The 20,603-nt window shown below is 41.5% G+C and overlaps 3 protein-coding genes across 6 annotated transcripts; 1 reads left to right on the forward strand and 2 right to left on the reverse strand.

Moving 5' to 3' along the window:
* Window positions 1-62: 62 nt before the first annotated feature.
* Window positions 63-4,645, reverse strand: LOC115036695 (uncharacterized). Of its 2 annotated transcripts, none has more exons than XM_029494987.1 (10): window positions 4,584-4,645; window positions 3,709-3,800; window positions 3,326-3,521; window positions 2,894-3,038; window positions 2,485-2,617; window positions 2,277-2,397; window positions 1,893-1,971; window positions 1,445-1,547; window positions 1,238-1,361; window positions 63-905 (listed from the first exon to the last, which is right to left on the reverse strand). In XM_029494987.1, exons 1-10 carry the CDS (start codon window positions 4,597-4,599, stop codon window positions 844-846), a joined length of 1,071 nt encoding a protein of 356 aa, XP_029350847.1. In that variant the 5' UTR covers window positions 4,600-4,645; the 3' UTR covers window positions 63-843. The 2 variants fall into 2 exon arrangements, with proteins under 2 accessions (XP_029350847.1, XP_029350848.1); XM_029494988.1 differs by having other exon boundaries at window positions 65-905; window positions 1,238-1,358.
* A 553-nt stretch (window positions 4,646-5,198) lies between these two features.
* Window positions 5,199-7,395, forward strand: LOC115037029 (microtubule-associated protein 1A). The gene is made up of 4 exons (XM_029495487.1): window positions 5,199-5,328; window positions 5,731-5,824; window positions 6,010-6,097; window positions 6,197-7,395. Exons 1-4 carry the CDS (start codon window positions 5,256-5,258, stop codon window positions 6,878-6,880), a joined length of 939 nt encoding a protein of 312 aa, XP_029351347.1. The 5' UTR covers window positions 5,199-5,255; the 3' UTR covers window positions 6,881-7,395.
* On the reverse strand, window positions 6,840-19,291 carry epyc (epiphycan). Of its 3 annotated transcripts, XM_029495485.1 has the most exons (11): window positions 19,054-19,291; window positions 16,496-16,694; window positions 11,580-11,751; window positions 10,724-11,269; window positions 10,311-10,433; window positions 10,221-10,265; window positions 9,621-9,752; window positions 9,284-9,442; window positions 8,935-9,137; window positions 8,604-8,699; window positions 6,840-8,163 (listed from the first exon to the last, which is right to left on the reverse strand). In XM_029495485.1, the coding sequence occupies exons 2-11, from the start codon at window positions 16,685-16,687 to the stop codon at window positions 7,993-7,995; spliced, it is 1,839 nt and encodes a 612-aa protein (XP_029351345.1). In that variant the 5' UTR covers window positions 16,688-16,694; window positions 19,054-19,291; the 3' UTR covers window positions 6,840-7,992. The 3 variants fall into 3 exon arrangements, with proteins under 3 accessions (XP_029351345.1, XP_029351344.1, XP_029351346.1); XM_029495484.1 differs by having other exon boundaries at window positions 10,221-10,433; XM_029495486.1 differs by lacking the exons at window positions 16,496-16,694; window positions 19,054-19,291 and adding an exon at window positions 15,202-15,316 and having other exon boundaries at window positions 10,221-10,433.
* Window positions 19,292-20,603: the final 1,312 nt, after the last annotated feature.

Genomic DNA, 20,603 nt, shown 5'->3' on the forward strand with positions numbered 1-20,603 from the left:
TGACCTCTGTTGTCAAAGAAGATTACTGTCAGTAAATAGTTTGATTTATTAAAATTTTGGTATGAGATGAATAAAACAGTCAGTCAGTAATTCATATTGCTTATTAGTTAGTTATATCATTAGAACAGATTATAATGTTTGTCATTTGCAGTTAGAGATTTGTACACTGAAAATGAATTTTTCATCCATTATTGGATCTCTTTGTTCAACATCAGAACTTCCAGAGCAAAACATAGGATGTTATTTTTTTTATTATATAATCAATTGAGAATACAAAGTATAAAAACATTTTTTTTTTTTTAAATATAAGAGTTGAACATCCCTAAATCAGTGATTTCATTGCATCCACAACATGCAGTGCAATACACAAAATGCCAAACGCTGTCATCACTCCTATGACACCAGAGTAGAGAGTGTAAACATGTTAATGCATGAAGGTGACATCAAACAATGATTTTGTGGAGTTTGTCCTGTAGTTTCGCTTCTTGCTCAGATTTAGAACAAAAATATGTCTGCATTTCTTTTCTCTGACAGTTGGCAGTAAGTAATGATAGTGACATCATGATAAGGCAGTATAAAAAGTAATATAAAAAGGCAAGTAAACACTTATTTTTGTGACCATCTCCCAAGGCAGCCATAGACTTCAAGATAGTTTATTCTTAACCCGAGTTTGTTTTCATGTAAACAAAATATAGGTTGGTATTAATCTGCTTCTAATGAAAAATGTTAAAAATACTCAAACAGAATAAATGAATCTGATTTAATATCATTTAACAGAACAAGGTTTTGTCTTGCACAAGTGTTTGTGGATTGCCGTTTGGAAGTTAAAATCCTTTTTCATGTTCATACCAGCACACGTTTGATCTTGCGTGTGTGTTTTGTCCTCAGGTTGGTTTGCATCATGGCTGTAGAAAACAACAAAAAAAACACACAAAAAAAGTGCTTTATATTTAGTGAACAGACATGAAAGTAATATTAAGTTTGCATCTAACTGACAAACAACACAAAGGGTATGACAGCAACAGCTGCCTAAAACATCGCATGAGATAAAGTTTAAAATAAGTTGATTATAAAGAAATGTCATTGAGCTTCAGCTGGGCAGATAGTCAAGATCTGGGAATCAACGGCATATGAACAAATATTAATTCCAAAAATTTTGTAACAAATTAGATTCATTATTTACAGAAAAATCAGACCTGTCAGATAAAATGCCACGATTTTAAAAACATAATCTCACCTCTGAAGTCCAGTCTGTAGGAGTCTCCATTCACTTTGAACATCATGCTGCCGTGGGAATTTTCCTGGTACTTCCTCTCGATGTCGTCGCTGGTCACTGAACATTCAGTCGAAGTACCAGCCTGCTGAAACAAGGACGGTCCAGTCATCGTTATCTTGATCAGATCTGTTATTTGGAAGCAAATGGCTCGCTCTGCAGACAACGTACCCGGCGTTTGAAGCTGTGCCACTTTCCGCTGCTTCCTTCAAACTGCCACTGCGGTATAGAGCCCAGAGAAATATTCTGGACACTTGAAGTCAGCTCAGAGATGCTGTAATGACATCACTTTGGATGAGAAAACTGTGAGATTATGTTTATTAAGAGACATTTACAGATTATATTTTCAAATCATGTGAAATGCCGGTTGGGAAGACGGAGGAATTTAAGATCAGGTGAAGAGAGGGGCAGGTTTTTGTTAACGCTTCATGCAAAAGGTAAAGTAACAAGCTGTGTTCCTTCAGTGGTGTCCATTTTGTCATCTGAATTTCCCAAAAGACTTCAGTGCTCCTAAAATGTTTACTTAAAAATAATAATTAAAAAAAAAAAAATGTATGAACGCTGAAACGGGTCAGAGTGAAGGTGATCAGTTTAGTCAACAGATGAAACCCAAACTCACTTTGCCCCTGCTTGCTGCTGTCGGTACTCTGGTCGACGGGTGACTTTCCTCTTCTTCTTTTTGCTCACCTGTTGCATTTCTAACAAAAGAGAAAAAGGAACAATGACCTTCTTAGAATAGACCAAAAACACCCCATATGAAAAAGACTCCTTGGCAATAGTGTTGCATTTCCTGAAAATCAAAAAGAACCGGATGACAGAGGTCTCGTCACTGATGGCGAGCTCATCAGAACTGAGAGCTGCACACCAAAACCATGAAACACACCGACCGTGAACCACCTGGTGGTGTCCTTCTGTGACTGCCCCTCCCCACCAGCTGAGGACTTAGGAGGGCTCAGTGAAACCCCACAGACCTGCCCTGATCCCGCTGACCATAACAACTCACCTTTGAATTTAATCTCAACGGTTTCAGCACCAACGGTGAAACTAAAGCAGCCTGACGGGTCCCTCTGGAACTTCTGCTCGATGTCAGAGCTCTTCATCGGACTGCAGTTACCCTTTGAATCCTGGCCCGAAGAACAAGAACAAAGTCATCTAAATATGTTCAGAATTTAATTTAAGAGTCCGCAAACACACAAAGCTGACTCCTTTACCTTGTCTCCATACTTGATCCACTTATGACGCAAAGTGCAGTACCAGGTCCACACAGTGTTGCCATCATCCAAACGTCGCACCCTCAGCCTCTTTCCACTGACTCTCATCCTGTTAAATTCTATGCTGACCGCCCTTCAGAGACAAAGATAAAAATCTGAGCTTAAAGAACGAGGCTGTTTTATCAGCAGATTCTGTTAAAAGACTAAAATCAATACCAGTGTGACTGAAATATATAAACTAAAGTACCAATGTTTGTTTTTGGCTCCACAGAGAACATGTGTTAGCAGAATATATTTCCTTTTTATGTAAATTGTGGGATTTAGGATATAGGAAACGTTGTCTGATTGAGTTTTGATTGATGATGACTGAAGTTCAACTGAGCTGATGACTTTTAATTTTAGCTCTTACCCATATGATGTGTTGAATAATTTAATGCTTTTGGTGTGGGGCAGGCAGTACTGGCCCTCGATGACATGATCATTAGCCACATCCATCCAGCTGTTTCCATCGTTCAGCTGCCACTGGTAGTATCGGCCATCAGTCAGACGTGGACCTGGGAAAAAAAGAAATGAAATTAGTAGGCTCACAGTGATCACAGTGGGTGTTATGTTATTTAAAGCTGCATCAAACCTTCCCCGAGTATCTATTTTTATATGAACAGTGGGTCAAACAAAAAGTTTCACAAGTTAGACACTGAGCAGTGATCATTTCAGTTATTGTCCAAGCAAAGGATTCAGTTTTCAGTTCAACAGCTCAACATTTAGCACATCTTCACTGTTTAAAGTGCTGCGACACACACACAACACACACATATAAACTATAGATTTCCCTCCTCCTCACCTTTTGATACCGATCGCTCTGAGGCCCTGCTGGTTGCTCGAGATGACTCCCTTCCAGCTCTGGGGTGATTCAGCTTACAACTGGACCCGTATTTGCAGTTTCCCTTCAGGGCATACTTGCAGACATGCATGTAAGCACATTTGTCACCATCCCGACAGCGATTTTTGTTATAATACTTGCAGGGCTCCACCACCACCTTGGGGTTTAAAAGAAAAGGGCTCCATCACTACTGAGATAAACGCAGTCATGTGCTGCATTGTTAAAAATGATATGCTGGTAGAGGTCACAGTACACTGTCATCATTATAAGGAAATGTGAAAAGGTCACATTACAGTTGGCGAAATAGATGATTATTCCAACATCTTATCTGCCAATAAACAAACCTGACAGTCGTCCTCAACATCTAAATCTCCATCACTTGATTCGTAGCTGTAAACAGACCCACTGGACTCAGACAAGCTCTCATCATCTGAGTCTGGGAAAACAAGAGCGCAACAGAAGTGGCTGCTTTCATTTACATTACACACTGTTTGATAAACAGAAACCAATATGGTGGAGCACATTTCACGAGTGTTCTATATATCTATCTACTAATAGTACAAAATAAAGACAATTTCAAAATAGAATTCATGTTTATGATCAGGGCTTTTGTAGGAAATTCCACATGAGCATAATGTTTGGCTTGTAGGTTTGCAGTTTGTCATCCGTTAAAAACCTCCACATACGGTGAGGTTTGTGAACTGATAACACCTTTAACGGGATTAACATATTTCATGCTCTGGTTTGTTACTGTGGACAGCTCTAATGTTGTGTTGTATGTGTGTTTGTGTATTCATGGCGTAACGTACAAGCTGAATATAACCTAAATCTATGACCTACAAATTCAAAACAACAACAATTATAATGGTTGTCGTTCTTTCAAAGTCCAATTCATGAGAAACGAAAGTAAAAGTTTCAAATCTGTGCATCTGGATTTTCTATTGAATTAGAAATTATTATTATTTTTTTTTAAATGGCCTTTTATTTTTGCTTTTGCTTTTTTCATTTAATAACATTTAATGTATCATGAAAGTACATCGACTCAGTGGCCAGAAGTGGCACGAAGTTCTTTCTCTACGGCAAATACACAAATAAACAAACCAACAAAAAAATCGGGGAATATTATTAAAATACGACCATGAGACAGATAAAGTTACAAAAACAAACGAGAAAATGAACATCCTGCAAAAAAAAAGCATAACTTGAGTTGATTACTTACTGCCAGCTGTCGCCATTGTTTCCTCCGCTAAAGTTTCGTTTTCTTTCTCTTAGTGCTTTTACTTTTGCTGTCGCACCCTCCTGAGATGATTTGTTGATCCTACAGAGTATGAGGGCTCTCCAAAGGCGCCTCCAAACATCACAACAAAAATGTGGCTGTTTTGTAAATGAATGGTGGATTTTACTCCTTCATTTGTTATTTCTAGGAAGCCATATGTGTAATTTAAGGGACTCGAGCCGATGGATGTTTTGTGTCATGGGCTGTTTTAAAGGGTGTTTTAAAAAATATATATATTCTATCCAAATCTAAAAAGTAACCTCCTATCAACATAATGTGTTTTAGTGGCCAACTAATACAACATTCCCCTCTGAAATGTAATGGAAACGATGAAATGGGAATTCTAGGATACAGATATACTTGAATATACTTTAAAATAAACATACAGTTACTAAAGGGTTGCCTGTTTTTTTTATTAATTTAGCAGTTGTTGGTTAGTCGATATAAAAATTAAAAAGGTTTCGGGTGAGATCTTGTAGTCCTCCACGCCGCCGGGCGGCCACAATGAGCTGTTTGGGCTGCGTTTTAAGGACAAACGAAGAAGAACGAAGGGCCCTTCAGAGGGAGAAACCACGAGCCTAGGAAGGAGCCTTCAAGAAAACAACAAAAACAACAATGGATTTTCAGGATCACGCTTACACTAACAACACAACCGACGAAGAAAAAAACTCCGAATTCACATACAAAAGTGAGTACAGGCGGCAGGAAGTGACAGCTAAATGTGTCCTAGCCGAGCTAGCGTTAAACTTAGCTTAGCGCCTAACAAGGCGCTGAGATGTTACCTATCAAGGACGGTGTGCATTTCCGCAAGTGTTTATAGTTTAAAACAAGCAAACAAACAAAAAAACTTTGGACATCACACGTTTTTCATCTGGCAGAGTCACCGCGAGTGGCACTTGTTGCTAAATTAATCTAGAAAGGAAGGGGCTCCAGCTTTACAATAAAACATGGAAAATGACAGAAAAAAGTATTCAATTGTATTGAATTAATTTTTTTAATAATGTGGGTGTTTTTTGTTTTTTTTTTTATTAATTTTTTTGTTTTAATTTTATGAATTGATTTCGGGGTAATGTTTTCTTTTCTCCCCCAGTGAGTTCAAAAGAGGTTCAGACGTTTGTGAGGCTGAGGATTTCAAATAGTTCCCTCTTCTCTGGGAAAAGAAACGCGTCCATGTGGGCCTGGAGGTACGCCTCGTATTTTATTCCCATGACTTCCATCAAATGTCAACATTTTTCTTCATACTTAACTTCTTTCTGTTCCAGCTGGTGTCATGTTTGTAACGGCTGCATTCAGGAAACACTGTTAAGCTGGAGAAGCTTACTGTGATATTAAACTTCATGTGTAATACATTTCATTCATTTACTTTCAGGGCCATCCTTCAACATATGGGACTGCAGCAAAAGATGACCTACACTCAAGCGTCTAAAAAATGGGAGAACCTGAAGAAGCGGTACAAGGTATTTAAACTTTGATGTCATTTGCACAGTTTTCATTCATGATTCTTTGATGAAATATCCTGAAACGTTTTGTGCTTGACTTGAATTTTGTGTCCTCAGGAGCTAAAAAACCCTCCTAAAGGGATGAGAGTGTTCCCTGAATCGTGGTGTCATTTCGCCCTGATGGATGATGCAATAATGGGTCGTCTGGAAGGAAGTGCCCCCATCCTGAAGGCTTTACCCAGTGATAAAGACGATGGGGATTTTTTACCCATCTCCAAACCCAAGAAGAAGAAGGTTTCCTCTTCTACAGGCAACGTTGCAGGTGAGAGTGAGGTTATATTGAATGAAGAGGAAGATGGAGAGGAGGAGACAGAGCATGAGGGACGCCAGGTAAGCGATTGCGTCATGTTAGAGGGGGACAACAAGAGGACTGTGATGGACAGAGAGAGGCAGGTGATGGAAAAGGAGAAACTGGTAATGGAGAGTGAGTGGAAGGTACTGCAGAAGGAGAGGGCTGTGTTGGATCGGGAGGTTGCTGCCTTGGACCGAGACCGAGCGTCTCTGGAGAGAGAGAGGGCGTTGATAGAGCGAGAGAAGGCGTTGATGGAGAAGGACAGATATATTCTGTCCAGGGAGCGAATGGCTCTGGAGCAGGAGAAAGCCAGACTGGAGAGACTGAATGCAACAAAAGACAGGACTGAGGACATTACAGAGGACAGCAGCAAGAGAAACGACTTAGATACCACGGACAGGAGGGAACGGTTCCTTTATTTGTTTGAAAAACTTGTGGAAAACTTTTGAGAATTTTTGCAATGCAGATCTTTGTCGTACCGTTGGTGTGTATTTAATTTAAAATTAATTAATTTCACAAAGCAGTAAAGTCCTATTAGTCAATGAAAACGTTGAGCCACTCCCAGATCGGAGAGGTCTTCAAAACAACTTTATTCACTTGTGGTTATTCCATACAGAGCACACAATAGCAAGCTATTAGCATTATTCTTAACCCAATCCACAATCAAAATCAACAACCCACCCATCCCAAATCAAACAATAGTCTTTAGTTGATTGACTCCAGACATTAGAGTCCTTGGTATAGGCTATTGTGCATGGTTAAAACATCACTTTTTGAAATGTAATATACCAAATATTGCAGTTCATGTAAAAAATCCTCTTTGTCAGAATATATATTTTTATATTACAGTACAGACTTTACAACAAATGATTGTGTTTAAATGCTTCTTTTATTGCATTAGATACTCATTTTACCTTTTCGTTACGCTCCAGCTTCAATAAGTTTATGCTAGTATACATTTCCAAAAGTGTTAGATTCATCATTAATAATAATATTATTTTTTATTTTTACAAAACAAAAATTTTTAAACAATATTACTAGTTGTTGGGTATTTTTTTGCCAGTCTTGAACAGACACTGAACAGAAACATACATGTTGTTTGAGGGTTTAATTTAACTGATTCCTCCAAATGCCATTCCATCAATTTGTGCAACAGTCTGGTTTTCTATGAATATGAAGGTGTGTACATGCATTTTTTTTTTCTTTGTGAGGGAATAAGACAATTGATATGTTTACATTGTGCATTTGTTGTTGTTATATGTGGCACGGAAGTATGAAAAATAGGAACTAGGAAAAAGGTAGAACTTGATCACCAGAGTGTGATATATAATTTACGTGTTTGTGGATGTTTATGAAATACAGAATTCCACACAAAATTAGGTCGATCTGTGATATACGTCAGCAGCAAGACGGACAGTTGTTTGCCATTGTAACTGATGGACAGAAGAGTGAAAAAATCGTATGTGTCCACATGTGTGGTCTTGTGTGTCAATATGTACAAAGATGTGGTTGTATTCGTGGGAGTCAGTGTGCAAGAGTGTAAGAGTATGTGTCTGTGTGGTTAAATGAGATCCCCGATGGGTATACGGGGCAGGCAGATGTAAGCCTGAGGGGTCCTGCTGAGGTTGATGGGGTTGCCGTCCAGACGGATGTCCTCCAGCGCGTTCCTGATGTAGTTGAAATCTTTCAGGTTGCAGAACGCGTCCTCGTGCATCGTTTGAATATTGTTACGCTGCAAGATGAGATATATCAGTGCATTTTAAACATTTAGCTCCGTGAAATTGAGCTGTAGAGTCAAGTTGCTATTGTCACATTGTCATTCATATATTTACATAAGAATAGTAATTCTAACGTTAACCACACAGTATAAAAACCTTGTAACTCAAGATTTAGTTGCATTTTGGAAGAAAGTCCAGATCGTCTGGCTCTGTTAAAAATTTATGTATGAGCTTATTTGACATTTTTATTGTAATTTGTCTTAAGAAAATTGTAAATCGATTCAAACTGAGTTGGATTCAAGCTCTTGGCCCTTCTATGGTCTTTCCACACGGTTGTTTTTAGTTACACTGGCACAAAGGGATTGTGAGCAGCGGCTCAATCAGACACATTGAATGAAAACTTATTTTCACTGTGATTGGTAGAGATGAAATGTCTTGACCGAAGCAGATATACCTGTAGGTGTAGAGATCGCAGGCTGTCGGGCAGAGGAACAGGGATGTAATCGATGTGGTTGTCTGTTAGGTACAGGTACAGCAGGCCGGTCATATCCTTAAAAAAAAAATAACAAAAAATATAGGTCATCATGGGTCCTGACCTCTGGACGTTACTTTTGTAACAGCATAAACATGACATCGACATTTGAAGTGGGGACCTTCAGTTTTGAACATAAGCATGCACTCGGAGACTCCACAGTATGCTCTAGTGTACAAAATATGTACAAATTACCTTTTTTTCTGTTGCATTAGTGTGTGACAGGAATTGTGAGAGAATAATAAGAACGTACTTTGAATGCCTCTTTGTGAAGCCCCTTAGTGCCAATGTTGTTGTGGCTGGCGTCAATCAGGGTCATGGTCTCTGGGAGTGAAGGCAGCTGGGAGATGTGATTCTCTCTGATCACCAGCTCCTCGAGGTTGGGCAGACCCATAAATGCTCTGTCATCGACGGCCGTTATCTCGTTGGCAGTTAAGTCGATCCTCTTCAGCTTGTCTGGAGGAAGGTAAGAAAAGACAGTCTGATATCAGCACTGACTGATTTCACACTTCCATGTTGGTCAAAGGAAAGGGTGTGATACATGCTTGACCTCCATATTTGGGTCTAATATTCATATACGTTCACTCAAACAGGAAACATACTCATGGAGGCAAAGTCGGACTTGTTGATCTTGGTGATTCTGTTGTAGCGTGCGTAGAAGTGAGTGGTGTCTTTGGGCAGAGGTGGTACACTGTCCAGCTTCAAGTCGTCACAGTAGACCGAACCACCGAGGCATGTGCACAGCAGGCAAGTTGGCATACCTGCAGCATGAAAAGAAAGAGGGGAAAAAGTAATGGGATGGAACAAAAAAACAAAACAAACGGGGGACTGAATGGATGGGTGGTAATAGATGGTAAAGCCTTAACCTCCCCAGGTTAAGGAACGAAGACTTAACATCATGCTTCTCTCATTTCTGTTCCTGCGCTGCTCAGTACTGACCTCGTCTGTCAATCACAGGCTCATCTGGCTCGTCGGGCTCATCGGGCTCTGGCAATCCAGAGCTTACTGACCCTTCTACACCGCCTGTACCCTCCTGAGGGGTTTGTGGTGTAGTCGGGAGCAGCCCCTCCTCTTGTTAGAGACAAGATTGAGTGTTAAAGAGACAGGTTAGATTAGCATGGACATGGAACAGGACTTCTGGCAATCAGTGGCTCACCATTTGCCGCATTGATTATTTACATAGAGTATATGTATATTAGCAGCATCTAACTGCTAATATACTTTGTGGTATTTAACAGAAAATGGGAGTTAAATGAAAATGTGTTTTGTGTTAATTACATGACTCAAGAATCTTCTAAGTGGTGACAAAAACATGATTGTTAGAAAACAAAACCCTTTCTGGGGAATTCAGCCTAAGTAGGTTTGGCATTGGGCTACCGTTTTTTGGTCTAAAGTGCACCTTTAATTGCTCCTTGTTTGTTAGAAGAGGATTTGGTTCAGTGGCCCTCCACCATCACTGGCACCTCTTTTTTTTCAAGTATTTACTCAATATATTTTTAGATATAACATATCTCTCACAGGGGTAGAGAGGATACTAACCTTTATCAATGTCAGGGACCAGAGTTACCTCAGGGACCTCAGTGTCTCCAGAAGCAGAGACACCAGAAGTCCCAGAGGTACCAGAGACACCTAAGTCTCCAGAGGCTCCAATATCCCCTGAGGCCCCTGAGACTCCTGAAGCTCCTGAGAAATCCCCAGAAGCACCCGATGCCTCCTGGGGGCCAGTATCGGGAATGAGGGGCAGCTCCTCCTCTTGTTAGAGCCATGGGTTGGTGTTAGGAGACATGAAGTTAAGTGGATGGAATTGAGATAGACAATCAATCAACCAATTAGCAAATCAATCACACTCACATTTCAGATCAGACAGGATGTTAGAGGACTAAAACAAATACAATGACGATCAATGGAACAAATAAGTGAGATCAACGTTTAACTCATGTCCATGTACTAAAGGACGCAGTTAAATGGAATCATCAATCGACAGAAATCACACAGAATGACGCAGGTTTTACTACAGACATCTGCTCTGTCAAGGTACTAACCTCCAGATATTAAAGTTATTCCAGAGTCCCCGGACTCACCAGAGTCCCCAGAAACCCCAGAGCTTCCAGAGGCCCCTGAGATCAGGAGATCTCCAGAGAACCCAGAACCAGACTGGTCCCCAGACCCTCCAGAGCCCAGGGGGAGTTCAACTGAAATCCCAGAACCTGAACCTCCAGAGCCAAGGTCCCCTGAGGCTCCAAAAGTTGCAGATCCCATGGTATCCCCAGATCCTGAGAGATCTCCAGATATGGAGATATCTCCAGATCCCCAGAGATCCACAGATCCCCAGTTATCCCCAGATATCAAGATATCCCCAGATACCAAGAATTCTCCAGATCCCTCAGAGCTGAGGATTTCCTCAGAGGCTCCAGAGACTAGTACAATATCACCAGAACCCCCAGAACCAGAGGCGCCAGAGACCAGCAGGTCTCCTGAACCTCCAGACCCAGAGGCCCCAGAAGCTCCTGAGGCCCCAGACCCCACAGAAACCGCAAAATCCCCGGAGACATGAAGGATGTCAATGGGCGTCAGACGCAGCTCCACCTCTTGTTAGAGACAAGATTAGGTATTAATAAACAGACAGATGAGAGTGAGATGGATCACAAGTTCACAACGATGATTAGATTCAGTATTAGGTGACACATGGACACAATGAACATGAGACATTTAAGGACTAGATAAATGGAAGACATGCACATGGAAAGACACAACAGATTAGTGTTTTGTTTTTTTTTTTGTTCTTATTTTGGATGATGCTGCTCCCAGAAACCATCAGCCCAGAGAAGGCCAAGGCTGCCTCCCATCTCCCTACGTTTATGGGTGTGCAGGCCCTAATGGAAGTGATTTTTTTCAGACCTTTTTGTGTGTCTGGGCCCATGAGAACCCCAGATCCCCCTGAGCCCTGAGGGATGAGCTGGGGCTTTAGGGGCAACTCTTCCTCCTCCTCTTCCTCTCCTTCCACTTCCTCCATGGAGGCCTCAGGTACGGGGTAGCTATAGTCAGGTGGGGCCAACGTTCCAATCTCTATCTGAGGGAAACACGGCAGCAGTGAGTCGAATATGTAAGAGAGGGTGAAAATTATTATTTATCTGACCTTTTTCTCTCCTCATAGTCAGTACATCCAATAAAACAAAATCAGAAATAGGATTTTTCAGTTCCCACTTGGCTTTTTCCAGGATTGAGAAAACTGATCAATAAAAACAGACATTAGCTCTTTTCCAAAATAAGATAGTGAAGCTCACCATTTTGAGTGAACTCTAAACTGTCAGCCAACAAGGTAATTTAGTGAAAGGTGGTTATGTAATGCAGTCGATGTGTGAACGTACACCGTATTATATATAATGATCATTAAAAATGGTAAGTGAACTGGCTGTCCATTGTTGTGCTGAAATTTAAGGTGATGTAAGTACAGTACATATTTGTTCTGAAACTGCTTTTAGAATATCAAATGAATTCAAATGAAAAAAATGTTTACAAGTATAACCCCAACTGGATTGCAATTAAAAGTTAATTGCCAATATTCAGTGACTTCTGCAGATTCCCCTGAGTGATAACATTTTATAAACCAATGACAGTTACAGCCCATCAGCCACTGAGTGATGGACCATTTGAGTGGCGTCATCCGTTTGATAAAATTATGGACAATAACCGGTAACTACTGGGCACATACAACATATTGTTAGTAAGACTTTGTCTTTGTCTTGTCATTGTTGAAGAAAATTCAGAAATAAATGAAAACACAAAAAATGGCTCTGCCTAACCAGTACATATATCCCTCCCTGTGTCTGTTCACTTTTTATATGTTGCACATCTGAAACATCTTCAGCCCCTCCCCGTTCCATAAAGTGCAGTGAACTGCTGACATCTGTGATCATTGTTGGGAAAACAACAAAAAATGAGCAAAAATCCAGAGACATGGATGATACCATGAGAAACGGCAAGGAGGGACATACAACTGTACTCAAAGGTGAATCAAAGATCAAGGGAGGAAAGCTCAGACTCTTCTCATCGTTCTGGGACCACAGTAAAACCTTCTCATCTCCATCACTAGATGGCAGCAGAGTGTCCAGATTGAAGGCTCCATAATAAAGACAGCGACAAGGACAGATGCAAAGTCTACAGAAAGTCGGGACATTTTTGGCTTGGACACATCATAGGATGACCACAGTGATCAATCTTTGGACCCACAACCCAACAACTGTATATAAATTATCTTAACAAACGTCTCATCATCCTCACAGGCACCAGGACAAACAGAACACAACTTAACACAGGATCCAATTTCTTTTTCAGCTTTTTTCTGATCATTCCCATATGCCACGAACACCCGCACACCCAAAAACTAAGAGCTAAAACTGTGGAACTGCCATGGAAACACGTTTCCAAATAGCCTACTTCTTCAAAAACAAAGCCCAAGCACTATTTATGAAATAGACTAACATTTCAATTTTATGTTGGGAAATAAATTCAAATGAAAATGAGCCAGAAACAAACATGATTTATTAATTAATATTTTTTTTCTTTTCCCCATCTGCTATTATGATTGCTTTACAGTCGTTGAAATTATTCCCTCTTTGAGTACAGTTCTGTCATTCTCCAGATGAGGGCAATGAACCTCCACACACCAGCACAGGTAATACCTGACTCTCTTTCACGCCCAACCAGGCTGACTCAACCCTCCAAGAGGGGAATGGTCCTTGTGGAACCAAGACTCACATGGTGGCTGCAAGACTCCACATTTGAGTCTCAGCAAACTGCTTTCAACCAAAGTAACCAGAAACCAGTAAGCCAAGAAGCATCATAGTAAACACATGTCAGGAGAGTGAAGTCAAACTAGCTGCTCACTGAAAGAGAAGCGAATAAATAAAGTAAGACAGAGATATTAAACGTATCGGTGAAGAGATATCCAGCCCTGACTGTCAGGTTTTGCAGCTTGGCAGAGAAACAGTTTGGGATACAAGGTGAGCCTTTGAAAAGTCCTGCACAGCTCGCTGCAGCTCTCCCCTTCCTTTCCCCCTCTCCCCAAAGCAAACATTTACACTCAAGGAGAGAAGACGAGGCGAAAGGCTGGCAACCAAAAATATATATTAAAAAAGAAAACAAAAATTCTGGCATCGGCATGGGAATACAGAAAGGTGCTGAATGTGAGCATCAAGCCAATGCTGCTTGTAAATATGTTTATCAGTTGATGGGCTTGGTGATGTGTGAAGTTTCAGCTGGTGAATCCGTTTGTTCACCAGCTGCATCCTTCAGCCCACAACAAACAAACTGACAGCCAGATCTGTTTAAGTGCTGGTCACACCCCAAAAAAACCAGCAGTACCAAGACAGCGCCCATGTCATGGCTCATCTGGCCCAGCTGTGCAGCATGTGTCCAATGAAAAGCCATGTGGGAAACGAATTTGGTGCTGGTAGGCCGGCTTAATTTGGACAGAGCCAGGTGAGCTGCTTCCACCTGTTTCCAGTTTTTATGCTAACTGACTGGAGCTTCATAATTAACATAGACACATATAGAGAGTGGCATCTGTGTTATCATCTAACTCCCCCTAAGAGAAATAGAGATGATGATGCTTAGGAGCAGTTAAAGCAAAATGTGTGTATTTTGTTTTTTGCGACATGTATGAAGAGCTACAGATGGCCGACAACACAACATATACAAAAACAATGACAAGTACAAATGGCTGTTTCAGAAACCAACCAAGCAAAAGTCGGTGATGTACACATGGTCTATAAATATTATTTTGTCCAGCCCTTCTATAAAGAGTTTGAAAATTCAAATTACCAGCTGCAATGACCAGAAGCAGCCTGTTGTGAAGATGTTATTGACTCTAGAGAAACCGATGTGAACGTCTGGGTCAAACAAAGACGGAAAAATAAATCCAAAGTTGGAGATTAAAGCATTTGCAGAGACCGAAGTTGCTTTGCTTAGATAACATCGAAGATGAGCCTTTACTTCTTTGAAAAGAGCTAAGCCTGGAGGAGAAACACAGAGAGCACTGACAAAGAGCTGCAAGTGGAAAGTAGGGACTCAGCATTCCAGAGGCATTGAGCTCATCATCGCTCCACTGCCCTCGTGACATCCGATGTGTCTTTCATTGAAATTCATTTATTCCTTTGAAACAACTCGTCTCCCTGAAGCTTTGCCCTCTCACCTTTAACTGTGTTACCAATAAAACAAAGTGACAGAGTTATGTTATAATATATTTCAATTCCTCCCTCAATTCTGCATTTGCAAGTTTGATTGTCTTCAATTAAGACAAAAATTATTCCTCTTCCTGCTCCAGCAGACTCCCATAAAAGTTTACGTAATGTGCTGTGTCATATCCAGCCTTTTTAAACAAAGACACTTTATAAAAGCTAATATCCTGCAACACATCGAGCACTGTCCTGTGAAACTCTCAGATGTAAAGCTTTGCATGCTGGGAATCAAACACTTAAAAAAATTCTGACTGTGGATGAAAAAATAATTCCCCGCTTACATTGTTGGCTCGGTGCTGGATTGTGGGATCGATCTTAGATAACAGCAGCAGTGTGAGTTCAGTCCACATCAGGTTTGACTTTGCTGTCTGCTGGCTCAAAGGGAGCAAGTTGAAAGTCCTGTGTGGACGATTTGCCTCATGCCATCTTGACATCGCCTTGGCCTAATTTCCTTGTTACAAAGGCGTATAAATAGGAACATGGAATTTGGCTTAATCCAGCCATCCCAGCATGCCCTGCAGGCTTGCCACGTGACACTCAACCCGAGCTGATTTTGAGGACACTTCTGGAATCTATTTCTCATGTTAGATACCCTCGTCTTTTAAAAGCTGTTTTTCAGAGCAGAATCTGGGTGGAAAGGCAAAGGATTTCTGTCCCAGCATGCACAGCAGTTTGGGTTTTCGCTCGCTTGGAAGCAACAAACAGTGATCCCACTTTAAAAGAAATGATTCCACCGCAGCACCCTGAAAAGCAATACCTATTTCCTGCTCCATCTATATTTTCTGCATTTTCCTTATTGATTTGTCATTGCAAGAAATAGACATTCAGATTGGCTGAATTGACTGATATTGATATATAATAATAGTCTATTTATTTGAATGGGAACGTGTGTCCGAACTTCTAATTGGTGCTGTTTATCAGTTGTGTGTTAGAAAGTGTAATATATATATATATATAATTGCTGATACACTTTGACGAGCATTGTTTGATAGCAGAGCTGAAACAGCTCCATATTCATATGCAGTCCATCTGTGTCTTTAAGTCAAAGTTTTGGGCCAGGGTTTAAAAGTGAAATATTTTGGCCAGAATAACATGCAAAGCAGGTTGTCCGTTTTCCAAATGGCCTCTGTTGCTGCGGGTGTGATGCCTCTCTGGTCCATGAACCTGGTGACCTCGTATCAAAACAAGCCAGTTTGCCAGCGTTACGCTGTCAAAGCTGTAAATTTGTGAAAGCTGGAGAAAAGATGGATTATCTGGGAAGTTGATCAGCCTGTACAGTTTAAACTGTATGTTCTTCATCTGGTTTTGATCAAGCAGTATATGACATAAAACCTTTTGAAGTCAAAAAGCTAGACAGCACAAATACAGTATCAGTCACAAAAGGTCAAAAGGTAATCAGCTAAATTAAAGAATCCCGGCCTGCTGCCTGGTGCAGGACAGGTACATTTACTTTGCTCTTTATAACGACCAATTGGAAACATGTCATGACCCATGACAGCCAAAACAAATCCACAATAAATCGCAGATTTTTCTTCACAACTACCAAAATAGTCTTGGAGCCATTCAGTTTCTTACCTGAGGATCATCAATAGTCAGCCCATCTTCGTAGTCATAGATATCCTGGTTCTCCAAATTTAAATTGTCTACATCCACATCGTAGTTGGCACTGTCGTATGTGTCCAAGTCCACTTGTCGGGAAAACCTGGGGCTGGCCACCACCGCTTTGAGGACGAAGAGTCCCAACACGAGCTGCACGAGCATCCTCATTGTCCACCTTGAGAAGGACAGAGTCCATTAAAATGTTTACCATTGTGAATGCAGTAAAAGGCACTGTACTCTAAATTAAACTCCCACAAGGTTTGTTTTTACCGCCTCAGTACTTCTTTATTGCATTTTGTCTCATGCAGCCGGCAAAATAGAACGATTGCCCTTGAAATACCAATGAGAGAAGCTATTGTTTCACATATTCAGCTTTAAACTGATCAGCTGTCAGAATGGAGGACAGGCTGCGTATTAAAATACAGCTCTACCAAGCAGCACTTCAATGAGGCATGTCTTTACGATTTTGGCTTCATAGCCTGTCTATAATATTGGCAGGACAGTCCTGCAGACCAGAGCTTGACTTTGGGTGACACCCTTAAAGCCAGTGAACTCATTACTGAGGTGCAGACAGCTAAAGGGATCAAAATACGAGGGCCCCTGCCTCAATGAGCCAGATGCTCCAGGGAGCAGCCATCTTGGATTACATCAGTGCTATCATGAGTGTCAGAGGTCAGAGGTCAGACTTGATCTGATAAGAAGCCATGGGAGGGTTTCTTATCAGATCCAAAGTTAAACACCTCTAAGAAAAATTTTTTCAACCTGCAGAATTTTCCAGTGATAGTTTGGAGGAACAAATTCTTCTAGTTGCTCCGACTGGAGCATGTGGCTTTACTCTGGGCCACAAATTTGAAAGGCAAGAGGGTCCTTTTGTCTCCGGCATCAGAGACCCGGCAAGTGTAGTGAGGCTGATTTAGTTCATTTGTGTGACTCCCAAGTGTGAGCATTAATGAGATTAGTATATGTTAATTACAGCGTAATTAGCTGTCATCACAGTCATTCGCCTGAGCAATTAATCATCTGTTGGCAGGGAATTTCACAGCAGGTGTAGCACATTGATGCCAGCGTGAGAAGAGTTCGACGAGAGTCCTCCAGGCCGCGGCAGTAAAATGGAGAGCAAGGGAGGGGAAGAAGCAAGGAAAAGAGCAAGATGGACCGAAAGGTGGATAAGATGTTGGCCCTCAGGGTTAGATGGAGAAAATGAGGATAAGACTGACTGGGAGAGAGTGAGAGCGAGCAAGTGAGAGAGAGACAGGTCTCTAAGCTAACTCGACCCCTCACCCTTCACAGAGGGTCTTTATGAGGCCCGGTCGCTGCCTGTCTCAGCACTCAAACTCCAAATTCCACCGAGGTTTGTGGACAGGATGGCTGTGAGTTATGGCAAGGAAAAGCTTCATTCAGCAGTGAGAGCGCTCACACACACACACACACACACACACACACTCAGCAGTGCACGTACGCACGCACTCATGCACACGCACACACTAGGAAGGACATATCCAGTCACAGATACACACTGTCTTAACACACCTATCTTTTCACAGAGAGAAAACTGAGAAACCTCTGGTGCTATTTTGGGATGAGGACAGATAAAAAAAAAAAAAGAAAGAAGAAGTCCACCAGGTTATTTAAGTCATCAATCTTTGCTGATATAAGATGGATACACCAATTATGCAAATCCCTGCACTGCTTTTTTAACATGAACTTAGTGCACCTGACAAAAAAAATCTAAATATGGTGAGTTGACTTGTTAGCATCCCAGCTGAACGGACTTTCTGTTGAGAGGCTCTGGTATCCAGCATGGCTACGCTGAAAGAAGGACTATGCTAAAGACAGAGGTGTGCTTTTATGCAGGCCATCACAGTGTACAGTGTGTGGAAACTGTGTATGTGTGTATGAGTGTAGCCTCCACACTGCCTCCGTGTTATGTTTGGCTCCAAGTTGGGCATTCCTTATATCCAGCGATTCTACCTTTTTCTGTCAAAAGCCAACAAGCAAACCTGACAGACGTCCCTGTGCTGCTGGTTGCAAAGCAAACCGGGACACTTTTATCACAGGAGAATTTAAAAAGAGTTTAACCATCATCCACCAAAACAGGTGACAAAGATTTTAAAGCAGGAAAATACTTAACGCACATAGTAGATATGTAGATATGGAGATATGTAACATCATTTGCTATAAAGGCGAATGATTGATTTTTAAGACTTGGAGGAGAGGAACTTCTATTTGTGTTCCGATTTGTTCAAAGCAGCAAAATAAGTCATTATCACAAACGTTATCACCAGATCAAAAACCACCCGCAAAACTTAGAAGACTGCATTTTAAAGTCATTATCACTGCATGAAGGGCAGCGAAGACTTCCACATTTCAAACACCTGCTAACCTCCAAAGGGAAAATCTCTGAGTGAAAAATAAGCAGCTGCATCACCAACCAACAGACAGAGGCTCCAGTGCCCCGACTAGCAGCAGTCCCTGCCTGCCTAATCCCCTCCGGCAGAGTGAACCAGCATGAAGATAGCACCCAGAACGCTTACCTCTGTCTCCTGCTTTCCCGAATGGTCCCTTCAGCCGTGATGGAGATGCTGAGGGCTCCGGGACCTGGCCAATGGTGAGAGGTCGCACAGGGTGCCTTGAAGAGGGAGGGTGCGTGTATGAAGTGTGTGAAAGGTGTGTGTGTGAATGTGTGAATATGACAAGTGTGTTGGTGTGTGCGTGCGCGCGTGTGTGTAGGTCTGTGTGCTCTGGCAGACCTGAGTGCCCTGCCGCCTATGTGTGAAGGTAGGCACTGAGACTGATTGGACTCGAGCAGATTGGTTTTGGTCACTCAGACTGCACCCACCCCACACTGTACACCCGCACACATGACCCGCACAAACACACACAGATGCACACACTGACATCCGACACAAGAGAGAATGAAAAAGCAAAAGTGCCCCCCCAGTGACCAAATATCTTATTATCCTGTACAATAGACTATTCTCTATTTTTATAAGACTGTTACTCAATCAGCCTAAAATATTTGTTCGCCTCTTCCTGGGGTGAAACTTTGGCATCTGTTGCTTTCATGTATGGGGGGGATCCACGGGGCCCTTGTACACAATGGGACCTCTGTGAGGAGCCCCCGTTAGCATGGTGCTGAGAGGAAGTCCCAGCTTGGAGGAAGGCCTCTGCCCTCCCCTTTCGTTGAAGCTGCTTTCTCTTTGCAGCGTCTCTGGGTAGGTGTTCTGCTAAATCCGGAGACAGGCATGCAGTCGTGGGATGAAATATTTTGATGGAGATTTGGCTGATCAGGGGTCAGAGCAAGGCGAGTGGTTCTTTTTGTGTTCAAAGAGATTCGCATAGTCATAGACAGTCATCAGTGTCCAAGCAACTGGCTAGGTTTACATGGCAAGCTTGATTTGGCCCCAACTTCATCTCAACCTGCTCCCCCCCCCCAACTCCGTCTCACTTGAATGGTAACTCTAGACCTTTTGATGAGTGAGGGGAAAAGGACGCAGAGCGACTGCCAGAAATTGTTCTGCACCTGCCCCATCAGCTGGGATTTAGATTTTGAGCTTTTCTTCTGCTAGTAATTCTCAGAAATCAAAGAATTGTTTTCCTCAAATGATTTCTGATACAAAGACAGTACAGATTCTGAGATAAAATCTTATGGCAGCACAGACGTGGATTATGTGTTGATAAGAACTCCCCACTTCTCTCTTTGGTTGTTAGCTGGAGCCTTTATATTTTTAGACAAGACAAGAGTAAGAAACAGGGATTTGTGCATGCTATCTCATAGAAATGCTCAAACGCATTTGAACGAGCCATAGCTGCTCATGATGATGATCTAATCTGCACTATATAATAATGAGATTATTTTTCTTCTTGTTGTTACCCCAACCTTAACAAAATTTTCTGTCTAAAATGTGACGCAAGAACTGCTCCATCTTGACATCTGATTAAAAAATTAAATAAATCTACAAATATTATCATTGTTATTTCAAATAAATATTTACATTTAGGGTCATATGCTGGCTATAAAATGACAAATAACATTTCCACAACTTTCATTTTCAGAAATTTTATTCAAGTAAAAGACAATCAA

Source organism: Echeneis naucrates, chromosome 23, assembly GCF_900963305.1.
Source record: "Echeneis naucrates chromosome 23, fEcheNa1.1, whole genome shotgun sequence".
In the NCBI taxonomy this organism is placed as follows: Eukaryota; Metazoa; Chordata; class Actinopteri; order Carangiformes; family Echeneidae; genus Echeneis; species Echeneis naucrates.